This window comes from Candida jiufengensis, assembly GCF_024610255.1.
Source record: "Candida jiufengensis strain CBS 10846 chromosome Unknown scaffold7, whole genome shotgun sequence".
Lineage (NCBI taxonomy): Eukaryota > Fungi > Ascomycota > Pichiomycetes > Serinales > Debaryomycetaceae > Lodderomyces > Lodderomyces jiufengensis.
Window position 1 is genome coordinate 279,822 of NW_026261556.1, and position 12,910 is coordinate 292,731.

At 24.0% G+C, this 12,910-nt stretch overlaps 6 protein-coding genes across 6 annotated transcripts; 2 read left to right on the plus strand and 4 right to left on the minus strand. All coding sequences in view use genetic code 12, as the record gives it.

The window, feature by feature from the left end:
- Positions 1–338: 338 nt before the first annotated feature.
- KGF54_000754 (uncharacterized protein) lies at positions 339–2,381 on the minus strand (the record flags this gene model as incomplete). The annotated part of the gene is made up of 1 exon (XM_051766701.1): positions 339–2,381. The coding sequence occupies one exon, from the start codon at positions 2,379–2,381 to the stop codon at positions 339–341; it is 2,043 nt and encodes a 680-aa protein (XP_051621968.1).
- Positions 2,382–3,213: 832 nt separating this feature from the next.
- KGF54_000755 (uncharacterized protein) lies at positions 3,214–5,505 on the minus strand (the record flags this gene model as incomplete). Its single annotated transcript, XM_051766702.1, has 1 exon — positions 3,214–5,505. The coding sequence occupies one exon, from the start codon at positions 5,503–5,505 to the stop codon at positions 3,214–3,216; it is 2,292 nt and encodes a 763-aa protein (XP_051621969.1).
- Positions 5,506–6,852: 1,347 nt separating this feature from the next.
- PCL5 (Pcl5p) lies at positions 6,853–7,842 on the plus strand (the record flags this gene model as incomplete). Its single annotated transcript, XM_051766703.1, has 1 exon — positions 6,853–7,842. One exon carries the CDS (start codon positions 6,853–6,855, stop codon positions 7,840–7,842), a length of 990 nt encoding a protein of 329 aa, XP_051621970.1.
- A 380-nt stretch (positions 7,843–8,222) lies between these two features.
- On the minus strand, positions 8,223–9,554 carry KGF54_000757 (uncharacterized protein; the record flags this gene model as incomplete). Its single annotated transcript, XM_051766704.1, has 1 exon — positions 8,223–9,554. One exon carries the CDS (start codon positions 9,552–9,554, stop codon positions 8,223–8,225), a length of 1,332 nt encoding a protein of 443 aa, XP_051621971.1.
- Positions 9,555–9,718: 164 nt separating this feature from the next.
- On the plus strand, positions 9,719–10,963 carry KGF54_000758 (uncharacterized protein; the record flags this gene model as incomplete). Its single annotated transcript, XM_051766705.1, has 1 exon — positions 9,719–10,963. The coding sequence occupies one exon, from the start codon at positions 9,719–9,721 to the stop codon at positions 10,961–10,963; it is 1,245 nt and encodes a 414-aa protein (XP_051621972.1).
- Positions 10,964–11,356: 393 nt separating this feature from the next.
- Positions 11,357–12,589, minus strand: ECM331 (Ecm331p; the record flags this gene model as incomplete). Its single annotated transcript, XM_051766706.1, has 1 exon — positions 11,357–12,589. The coding sequence occupies one exon, from the start codon at positions 12,587–12,589 to the stop codon at positions 11,357–11,359; it is 1,233 nt and encodes a 410-aa protein (XP_051621973.1).
- Between the last annotated feature and the right edge of the window lie 321 nt (positions 12,590–12,910).

Sequence of the window (12,910 nt, forward strand, 5' to 3'; positions counted from 1 at the left end):
TATATCTGAATGCAAAATTTATTAAATGATGTGATATGTAATTAGATCTATGCTAGTTTTTGTTTTAGTTTTTGTTTTAGTTTTAGTTTTTGTTTTAGTTTTTAGATTTTTTAATTTTAGTTTTTGGATTTTTTAATTTCCTTTAGTAGGTAATAACATTGACCATATTTAATTTCTGTCAATCTTGGACAAGTTGATTTGGCTTTAGTCTCAAATTCATAAGTAATTTGTAATCTAATCGGTGAGACCACTCTTAAATCTATTAATAACAATTTAGGACAATTTTGAATTTTAATATTCGATAGTTCATGTATAAAGTTTCCTTTCAAATCTATGACTTAAATTTTAGGATTTTCAAAAATGAAATCTAAAAAACTTGAACTTTCCAACTTATTAAACAGTAAATCTAATGTTTCTAAATTTACTAAATTTTTAAACCTTCCAATTAATTTCATTAAGTTTGATTCTTCAATTGATAAAGTTTCTAAACTTTGGGGTAAAATCTCAAAATTTAAATAGTTGATATTGCATCTTGTTAAACGAAGTTCTGTTAAACTTGTACAATGTAAGAAATTCAGAATTTTTATATTTGCTTCAATTTGATTGTGGGATGAACCAGTTAATTGAATTTTTTGAATACTTTTGGGAAATTTTACTATAACTTCTTCATCATCTGCTCGGATTGATCCCTTCAAAAATTTTGAATTCTTGTAGTTTGTAAAATCATAACTTTGATTTGATAAAGCTGTTTTTGAACTATTATAAAATTCTAATCTTTCTATACTTGAATCAAATTGATAATTTGCATCTTCACAATTTTGTTTAATTACCAAACCTAATTCCGTTATATTTTTAAAACTTTCATTTTCAAGAATTTCATGAACATCTATAAATAATTTTTTTAAGCTTTTTTGAGGATGAAATTTTTTTATTGGGTTGTTTGTGATATTTAAAATTTGTAGATTGGGAGAAATTTGTTCAGTTATTGATTTAATTAAATTTTCAGTGAGGACTAATTCTTTTAAATTTTGCAACATTTTTAGATTTGAATAATGAATATTACAAATCAAATTATGTTTTAAATTTAAATATTTCAAAGATTCTGGAAATGTCACATCTCCCAACAATAACCCTCCACAACTTTTTATTGTCAAATTTTCCAAATTTTTCAAATTTTTGCTTAACAAAACATCCAATGATAATTCAAAAGTTTCAGTAATATCTAAAGTTTGCAAATTTGGTGAGTTCAAAGAAAATTTAATCATATATCCATTCATTTTAATCAATTTTAAAATTTTTAAATTTTCGGGTAAGTATTCAAATTCATTTATTAATAAATATCTGTTTAGTCCATATCCGATATCTGCTTCGTCAAATTCTGGTAAGTCATTTATATCAATAAAGTTATTTTCATGATTTATGTAACTTTGAAATTCTTTTATTTGAGATTCAAATCCATATTCTAAATATTCTAAACTTTTTGGAAATTGTGTTTTAAAGAAATGTATAAATTTTGGACAATCTATTAATTTTAATGATTTTAAATTCTCATAAGTTTCAATACTTCTTAGATTTAACAAATTTGAGCTATATAAAGATAATGATTCAATTGATATTGGTAAAGTTATTTGATTAAATGAAGTTATTTGATTATATGATTTATCACTTATAAATTCAAATTGTTTTAAATTACATAAATTTAATAAATCCAAGTGATTGTCAAAATCTTTGGGCTCTGTAATGTGTAATTTCTTTATAGATTGTGGTAGGCTTATAGATTTATGATCTTTGAAATTTCTTAATTTCAATTCTGTTATTGTTGATGGTAGTTGTAATTGAGGAAATAAATTATAGAAACATAAATCTAATGATTGTAGACTTTGTGGATATTTAAGATTTTGTAATTGATTTATATCTACAGCTCTAAAATTTGTAGTTAATTTTTCTAATTTGAACTCATCCCTAGCTATGGAATTCATTGAGATCTTGAATACTCTATAATTTTGAAAAATTGAGATTATATCATTTATAGAATTATCTTTTTCAATTTTTAATTCAAATCTTGTATTATTAAAATCTAAAATTTTAAATTTAGGATCTTCTTCTCTTAATTTGGAAATTTCAATCAAAGTGTCAACACATGTTTTGATTGTTATTGGCATATACTTGTCTATAACAAAATTTAAAAATTCTTGAATTGAACATGATCCACTAGATAATATTGATTTACGATTTGATACATATATTTCGGGAAATAATTTTTGATATATTAGTGGTTTCAAATTTTCAATTTTTTCCAAATGATTTAATGTCTCCAGGTCATTTATATTATCTATAATTTGTTTTATGAGTTCTATTGGTAATTGTGGTAAATTTTGCATTTCAACAATCTCTATAATCTAGTGTTCACAATTTGATCTGAACGATGAAGAATACAATTATAAATGTGACCAAACTTGAGTATTTGCCATTTATTTATGTTACTGAAAAGTTGCAATTCATTTGTTTACTGTTTTGATTTATTATGACTTTGTTTATTTTGGTTGTCAAAATTTAATGAGTAGTAGTTATACTTTTATAACCAAACAATAAATTTAAAAATAAAATATCACAAACCCATATTTTACTCGCTACCAAATACTTCCAAGAAATCTTTAGTTTGTTTCAAAAGTCAAAATATTTTGACATTTTTCTTATTGACATTAAACCTCGATATGTTGTATTAACAGGGTCTGAATTGTTAAGTAGTTCAAGTTTGATTCATATCAACCAAGCTGTACTCGATTTATCATCCTTAAAAATTCGTAATTCGCTAAAGGCTTTATATTGCAAACAGCCAAGATTTAGATAATTGAAGGTCTATTCTTTGCCATACGAGTTTCATTGGCAACCTGTCTCGAATATCATGCCAATTTAATTCTTGAGGAAATCATCATTTCTTATCAATCAATCAGAAATTAAATAATCTAAATGACAAGAAGGAGAAACTTTTAGAATTAATGATATAATTTTATCAAGAGATAATTTTTAAGTTTCTTTAAAAATTAATGAAAAAATTTGACAAATCATGGATTGGTTTAAATACTTTATTTAATACTGAATCAGATACAAACTTGACGGTACAATTATATTGAATGCAAAATTTATTAAATGATGTGATATGTAATTCTACTTATGCTATTTATATTTTAGTTTTTGTTTTATCATTTTCTTTTAGTAAGTACTTCCATACATTGAATGACGATATTTATCAACTATACTTAAACCTAAAATTTCTTTCAATCTTGGACAAGTTGATTTGGTACTAGTTTTAAACTCATCAGTTATATATAATCTAATCAGTGAAACCATTCTTAAATTTATTAATAATAATTTAGGACAATTTTGAATCTTGATATTTGATAGTTCATGTATAAAATTACCTTTTAAATTTATAATTTGAATTTTAGGATTTTCAAAAATGCAATTTATAAAACTAAAACTTCTTAATTTATTATTCAGTAAATCTATTGATTTTAAATTTATTAAATTTTTAAACCTTCCTACCAATTTCATCAAATTTGTTTCATTAATTGATAAAGTTTCCAAACTTTGAGGTAAAATTTCAAAATTCAAAATATTGATGTTGCAACTTGTTAAACGTAATTCTCTTAAATTTGTACAATGTAAAAAATTCAGAATTTTTAAATTTGATTCAACTTTATTGTGAGAAGAACCAATTAGTTGAATTTTTTGAATACTTTTGGGGAATTCTACTATAACTTCTTTATCATCTACCCCTACTTGAATTGATCCCTTCAAATATTTTAAATTCTTGTAGTTAGTGAAATCATAGCTTTGATTTGGTAAAGGTGTTGTTGATATATTAAAAAATTCTAATTTTTCTAAACTTGAATCAAATTGATAATTTGCATCTTCACAGTTTTGCTCAATTACCAAACCTAATTCGGTTATATTTTTAAAACTTTCATTTTTAAGAATTTCACGAATATCTATGAATAATTTTTTTAAGCTACTTTGAAATTGAAAACTTCTTATTGGGTTGGTTGTGATATCCAAAATTTGTAGATTGGGAGAAATTTGTTCATTTATTGATTCAATTAAATTTTCAGTAAGGACTAATTTTTTTAAATTTTGCAACACTTGTAAATTTGAATTATGAATTTCAGTAATTTCATTTGATTTCAAATTTAAATATTTCAAAGATTCTGGAAATTTCACATCTTCCAAAGAAGTTACTTTACATTTATTTATTGTTAAGTTTTCCAAATTTTTCAAATTCTTACTTAATAAAACATCCAATGATAACTTATGAGTTTCAGTAATTTCTAAAGTTTGTAAATTTGGTAAGTTCAATGATAAATTTAAAAAATACCCATTCATACGAATCAATTTCAAAGTTTTCAAATTTCTTGGTAAATATTGAAATTCATTAATTTTTAAATATCTGTCTAGTCTATATCCGCCATCACCTCCGTAAAATTCTGGTAAGTCATTTATATCATTAAAAATATTTTCATGATTTATGTAATTTTTAAACTCATTATTAAGAAATTCAAATCCATATTCTAAATATTGTAAATTTTTAGGAAATTGTGTTTTAAAAAAATGTGTAAATTTTGGACAATCTATTAACTTTAATGATTTTAAATTCTCATAAGTTTCAATACTTTCAAGACTTAATAAGTTTAAGTTGTATAAAGATAATGATTCAATTGATATTGGTAAAATTATTCGATTAAATGAAGTTAATTGACTATGTGTAATATCACTTATAAATTCAAATTGTTTTAAATTACATAAATTATATAAATCCAAGTGATTGTCAAAATTTTTAGTCTCTGTAATGTGTAATTTCTTTATAGATTGTGGTAGGCTTATAGATTTATGATCTTTGAAATTTCTTAATTTCAATTCTGTTATTGTTGTAGGTAATTGTAATTGAGGAAATAAATTATAGTAACCTATTTCTAATGATTCTAAACTTTGTGGATATTTAAGATTTTGTAATTGATTTATATTTACAGCTCTGAAATTTGTAGTTAACTCTCCTAATTCATTCTCATCCCTATATATGGAGTTCATTGAGATCTTGAAAACTCTATAATTTTGGAAAATTGAGATAATATCATCTAAAGAATTATATTTTTCAATTTTTAATTCAAATCTTGTATTATTGAAATCTAAAATCTTAAATTTAGGATCAAATTCTTTACATTTGGAAATTTCAATTAAAGTATCTACTGAACTTTCAATTTTAGGTGGAATATAAAAATCATTATCTATTACAAAATTTAAGAATTCTTGAATTGAATATGATTCACTGAATAATATTGATTTACGATTTGATACAGATACTATGGGAAATAATTTTTGATATATTAGTGGTTTTAGTTTTTCAACTTTTTTTAAGTGATACAATGTCTCCAAGTCATCTATATTACTTATTATTTGACTTATGATTTCTATTGGTAAATGTGGATAATTTTGTATTTCAACAGTCATTATAAACTAGTATACAAAATTTGATCTCAAAGATGAAGAATATAATTATAAATGTGACCAAACTTAAGTATTTGCCATTTATTTATATTACTGATAAGTTACAATTCATTTGTTTACTGGTTTGATTTGCTATGACTTTGTTTGTTTTGGTTGTCAGAATTTAATGAGTAATTATACCGTTGAAACCAAAATATTAATAAAATTATCACAAGCCATATCGTACTCGCTACCAAATACTTCCAAGAAATTTTAATTTGTTTCAAAAGTCAAAATATTTTGACAATTTTCTTATTGACATTCAACCTCGAATTATTGTATGAACAGGGTCTGATTTGTTATATAGTTCAAATCTAGTTCATATCAACCAAGCTGTACTCGATTTATAATATATAAAAATTCGTAAGTCGCTAATGGCTTTGTATTGCAAACAGCCAAGATTTAGATAATTAAAGGCTAATTCTTGCCATACGAGTTTCATTGGCTACGTATCTTGAAAATTGTGCCAAATTAATCCTCAAGGTTTTAAGTAATTATGGATTTTAGAGTTGTATAAAAGTATAAAGTGACTTATAAAAATGATAATATAAATGAATACTCATCCTTATCTGTACCGCTATGTGACCGAAAACGGACTGAATAGTGCTACCAACTTAATTTAAAATGACTAACAATATTATTTTGTGTGATTTAGTGTGGGGTGAGAGGAAATTTAGGTCGAAGGCGACTTAAATTAATTGTGGCAAAGGGAGAAATAGAAATAAATTTGAATGATTCAAAAATAATTTATTACTCATTTTTTAAAATTTACTTACACTAAAAATTATTTATTAGTGAATTGTGTTCCAGTTATGTACTATGATTTTAAATATGAGTAATAAATATAATTTATAATTATTACACAATAATTTTATCAATCATCAATTTCTTTTTTATCTTATCAATAAGAAATATATATAAATTATAATTATTATATCTCATATTTGTTCATCTTATCATATATATATATCATTAATCTTCATCATTTATTTTTCAGTTTACTCACTCTTAGTGTTACTAATTAATAATACCTAAATACAATTCAATTTAATCTTCAAACTAATTAAAACAACAAAGATTCAAACTAGCTTTTCCATCAATCATTAAATTCACTATTTTAAAGATGTACTCAGGTTACCAATAGATTATCATTTTTGTTTTAAATTTTTTCTACTTTTATCATTTTTTTATTGGATTAAGTATATTAAAAGGATTATTAAAAGATTGTATTTAAGGAGTTTTAGGTTTCAAGGTTCAAATTTCATTTTTTTAAAATATTAATATTTCATTTCAATTATATAATTATTGAAGATGCACTCACCATATTCACCATCGGTTAAAAAGGAGCAAGGTGTAGCTCGATCACATAGTAATAAGGATACGGGTATTGGAAACGGTAGTGAATGTTCTTTATTAACTCCACCAAATTCACAAAATTCTACCTCATCTATTGATCAACAACAAATTTTAACATCACCAGCAACTCAACTGCTTAAACAACCCACTTCACCAGACTATTATCAAGCAAATTTGAATAAACCACAATTTAATTCCATTTTGGTATATTGTACTTCAAATTTACTTAAGATTTTATATACCAATCATTCAACAATACCATTTGATGAAAAACAAATTAAAATTTTCATTATAGAAGTTTTAAAAAGATCCAAAACATCAATTCAATCATTACAATTAACTTGTTTTTATATTTATAAATTAATTAATTCATTTGCAAATTCACAAGAAGAAAAATCAGTTAAAATAAGTGTTAAAAATTTATTTTTAGGCTTGATCATCATTTCTTCAAAATTTAATCAAGATTATAATTATTCTTTCAAATCATGGTGTAAAATTTGTGGATTAAATATTGAAACACCAATTAAATTACAAGAAAATATTAAAAATTTAAAACAAATTGAAATTTATTTAATTGATTTATTAAAATTTGAATTATATCTTAATGGTGATAAATATGAAAATTGGTGTAATATTTTATTTATTTTTGGATTTGATTTTATAAAATATCAAAAATGTTTTAATTCTGAAGTTATAATTGAATGGGATTTAGATATTATTTCAAATAATGAAAAATTAAATAAATGGTTTAATTTTTTCCAAAATTTAAAAATTGATAATTTAAATTTAATTAAAATTAGTTTTGAATCTTTTTATAAATCTAAAATTGGTGATAAGATATTATATTTTAATGAATCTAATGTAAATAGGAAAAGATGTTTTGATGATAATTATAATGATAATACTAATGAGCTTAATCAAGTTAAAAAAGTTAAAGCTTGCTAATTAAAAAAATATTCAGTTGGTATATTGGTATAAAAGTATATAGTGTTGATCAACTAATGCACATTATTAATGATAACGAAATGAAAATTTTACAAATTCTCCAAAAAATTGTGGAGCGAGACAAAATTCTGTTAGTCGGAAGTGGAAGTGAGAAAAATCAAAAATAGGTCGAGCTATCGCTAGTTTCCCAATGGTAATTTTCTATCAATATTTTCACAAAATTGTCATGATATTTTAGCTAGTTTCCCAATGGTAATTTTCTATCAATATTTTCACAAAATTGTCATAAAAATATCATGACGATTCCTAGAATTGCAATAAAATATGTTGCAAAATTTGATCAAACTTGATCGCAGAATTCTTTATTTAAACTATTTACATTATTTACAATCAAAGTACAAGCAACCATCATTACCCCATTTAACAGGTTCTCTTAAAGTTAAAGGCTTAAATCCATCATTTCGTCTAGAACTTTCTTCTATACTATCATTAATAATTCTCTCAGATTTCCCAATTGAGTAGCCTCTAATCATTAGTCTTCCCTTATTGGATTTATCAAGATTATAAATTTTCATTTCAAGACATTGAGGTAGGGAGCCGAATTTTGGACCAAAAGTTCTATATTCATAATAGTCTGTTACTACCAAAGGTCCAATGACTTCTGGAATTAAGTATTCTGTTATTATGTTTGAGTTAAATTTAATCTTGTAGGCATTTTGTTGATTTGATGTTATTACTGATTTCATGGAGTCTGATTCTAGATAAATTAATTTTTTAGAATCGAAAAAACCATTAGTAAGAAGGATGTATCTCAATTTTTGAAAAATATTCAATTTTGAGCTGTACTTTAGCATATCTGGTTCTGAAATTGATGTTATGTCATATTTGAACGTTGGATGGTCATTTATGTGAATTTCATAATTCTGTACCAATCCAAATAATAATTTTAATACTATATTTTTGATATAAGTACCATAAGAGTTAGTGGATGAAATAATTTCGATTGACTTGAATTGATCTACTTTATTCGATGGTAAATGTTTTATAGTTGATGCAATTGCAGATATTAAGTTCAATTGAGTAAATTCAATATTTGTATAAATATTTTTATTTAATACATCTTGAATTTTAAAGGCTGTACCTTTATCCTTCTCTGGTGTATATTTGTAATTTGTATCTAATGATTTTAAACCTCCTATTATTGTTAAATCGTCTATGATCATACCATTTTTGGGTTTGGTAAATTTTGAATCATAAAAGTTTATTGGAATTTGATTAATAAATGCTGTAAGTACTATTACAGTCCATTTTTTGTCTATTTTAAAATCACAACTTATATTTATTGAATCTGGTTTTACATCATCGAACAAATGCAAAATATTATGATTGATTTCTTCAAACTCAATGAATTCATCATTCATATATATTCCTCTTTGACCTGTCTTCTTCTCCAAATTTTGTAAAACAATCATCCAAATATCATTTAAATTACCATTTCTTAATTTATAATGATCGTATCTTATATCTAAACCAACAGTTAATCTAGGTGATTTTATAGATCTATATATTGATGATTCATTGTTTAATCTTGTTGGTTCTATGTATGATTGTTGATTTAAATATTCAATTGGTACTGTTTTGAAAAAAGATGCAAATTTTAATATTAAATATGATGTTAGTACTATGATTAGTATCGATATTAGTAGATCCATTTGTAATATAATTTTGTCTTTGAGCTGGAGTTATTAATTGAAAATCTGTTGCAAAATAAATAAATCCGCGCGTTGCGTCTAAATTTAAAGATTATTTAGATCACTTAAAACTTGTAAAGAACTGAACTACTACTATACATCACAATATATTCAAATGAGTAGGAATGTATAAGGCCAAATCACAATCATCAACGTCACCAATACTACAAAAGCTATTGAATGGTAATAAAGTAAAAAAATTATTACTTATATTAGGAGTTTGGTTTATAATATTCTACATCAGTGAATCTATTTTACCATATTTGAAAATTCTGAGTTGTAAATGGCCTAAAATTGATACAAATAATGAACAAACTAATATTTTATTAATTGCTGATCCTCAATTAATTGATAATCACACATATCCTGGTAGAAATCCATATTTATTAAAATTATCACAACATACAGTTGATCAATACTTAAAGAGAAATTATAATAACTTAAAAAATTTAAAACCAAAATATACCATGTTTCTTGGAGATTTATTAGATAATGGTAGAGCATCAACTGATGAATATTTTGAAAATGAAGTTGCTAGATTTAGGTCGATCTTTACACCTGATCCTTCTATATATACGAATTTACCAGGAAATCATGATATTGGATTTGGTGATTTAATAAAAATTGATATTAGAAATAGATTTGAAAAAACTTTTGGATCTCCAAATTTAGTTGTTACAATAAATGAAGTAGATTTTATAATGTTAGATTCAACTAGTTTATCATCTACAAAAGACGTTATTAATCAAGAAAGTAAAAAATTTATATCTAATTTACCAACTAAAACAAATCCTAGAATTTTATTGACTCATGTTCCATTATATCGTGATCCAAATTCTGAATGTGGACCATTAAGAGAAAAACCAAAATTTGATTCATTAGGAAAAGGTTATCAATATCAAAATTCAATAACTAAAGAAATTTCATCACAAATTTTAGATTATATAAAACCAGATTTAATATTTTCTGGTGATGATCATGATTATTGTGATTATAAACATAATGATAAAATTAGAGAAATCACAGTGAAATCAGTATCTATGGCAATGGGGATATGGTATCCTGCTGTTCAATTATTAAGTTTTAAAAATACTGAGAAGGGGTTACGATACCAAACTGAAATTTGTTATTTACAAACTCCTTATTATAATGTTGTTATGTACATTATATTGGCTTTGGTCAGTTTTGGATTTCTAGTTTTCCTGAATTTGAAGTTAAAATTAAATCAAAATCAAGGTAATATTTTACCATTAAATAATTATAAGGTTAATACTATTTTAAAAAGAGGTTTGGTTTGGGATTGTGCTAAGGATTCTATTATAGCTGGTGCTTTGGTTCTTTTAATTTATCGAGTATTTATTGTAAAGTGATAATCAGGTTAAAAAGTCAGCCATTATTTATTCCATTTATGACACCATTAACTATAGTATACATTTCAAAATACGTCATCAAGTGAGGTATATCACCTAGTTTATTATTTTCATTAGATGATTTAACACATTGAGTATTCTAGAGTTATAGAGACATGTATGTTGTTCACGGATTTCTATATCAATCGGGAGTATTCATATCGAGATCATTAAAAACGATCGGATTAAGAATTAAGAAAGGTAATAACGCAGATGAATACCAAAATACATATATTAAAATTTTAATCAAAATATAAATATTAGATATAACTTATAATAATTTTATTTTCAAAATCCAAATTTCTTTTTAAAACTTTTGTTAGTTCATATTTTAGATTAATTAGAATGGCAATTCTATAACATTAAAACACCAAACATAATTCCAACAACAACAACAGCAATGTTTGGAATCATTGATTTCTCAACACCAGAAGCTCTGTTACCATCGGAGGAAGTAGTTTCACTTGATCCAGTATTGGTACTTGTTGAGCCATCAGTTTCAATACTTGAATAAACAGCATAAGAACAAATATAATTATTACCTTCAATATCACCATCTTCATGATATTGATTAAATTCTTCACAATCAAAATCTTCTGACGTAGAATTTAATTGGAAATCACCTCTAATTCTTTGTAATGCAGGCATTGATAAATTTGTAATATCTCCACTTATTGAAACAGCTCCATCAACTCTTTGTAAACTTTTGAAGGTGTTTAACATATTTGATAATTGAGAATTATTGAAAAAGCTTAATTCCCCACCAACTGAAGTTAATGAACCAAAATCAACTTCTGTTAAATCATCATGAGCAAAAACTTGTAAAGAGGACCCAATTGATGTTAAACTTGATAAATTTAAAGTTTCAAAAGTATTATAACTAATTTGTAAACTACCATTAACTGAAGTTAAATTAGTTGCAGAAAAATCAACAACATCTTGAATAGTTAAATTTGAAGCCCAATTTAAAGCATTTAAATTGACTTGAGCTTGATTATGATTAAAACTTAAAATTAAAGAATCTGATACATTTTTTAAACTTTCAAAATTTAATTGTGACATATTCTTATTATTATTAATATTCATATATTCAATAGTATCAAATAATGCTAAACCATTTAGATTACTTAATGCAGTATTTGATAATATAATTCTACCAGCTTTTAAAACTTCATTATTTAAATTTAAATTTGCAAAATTTGGTAATGAAACAAATTCTAAATTTTGAGCATCTTTAATTGATGTTAATTCAACAGTTGTTAATTGAGTTAAATTATTAAATTCTAAAAGTCCAGTAATATTTTCAATTTGATTAACTAATACTACATTTATAGTACTTGAATTATAAATAGTCAAATCAGCATTTAATTGTCTAATTGCAGTTAAATCTATTACTGATATATCATTTCCTGTAATTGAAATTGTACCATCTAATGTTGGACATGAATTTAATTGTTGTATCCCGGTTGATGCACTAATTGTAGTTCTTGAAAATGAACATGAATTATTTGTGGTAGTAGTAGTTTCTGCATTTACATTAATAGCAGAAAGTAAACCTGATAATATAATTGAGTTAAAGAATTTCATATTTATGAGTCTTTGTTCTTTCTTTCTATTTGATCGTTAATTATTCTTTTAAGAGCTGTTGATAGTTAAGAAATTAATTGAAAATGATTAGGGATCTCTTGATTCTTTAAATTATTGTTCTTGAAGATTTAGTTGATTCAACAGACTTTCACTAAATCTAAGATGAGATAGTACCTTAATAAAAAAATTATGGAAATTTGAAGAAAAATCAAAAGAACTTGATATTTTATATATATACTTCTGTTTCAAAAAAAAGAAAGTAAATTTAAATTCTTTTATCTATGAAAGGATTAAAGTACTAAACGACAAAATTCTAAAATT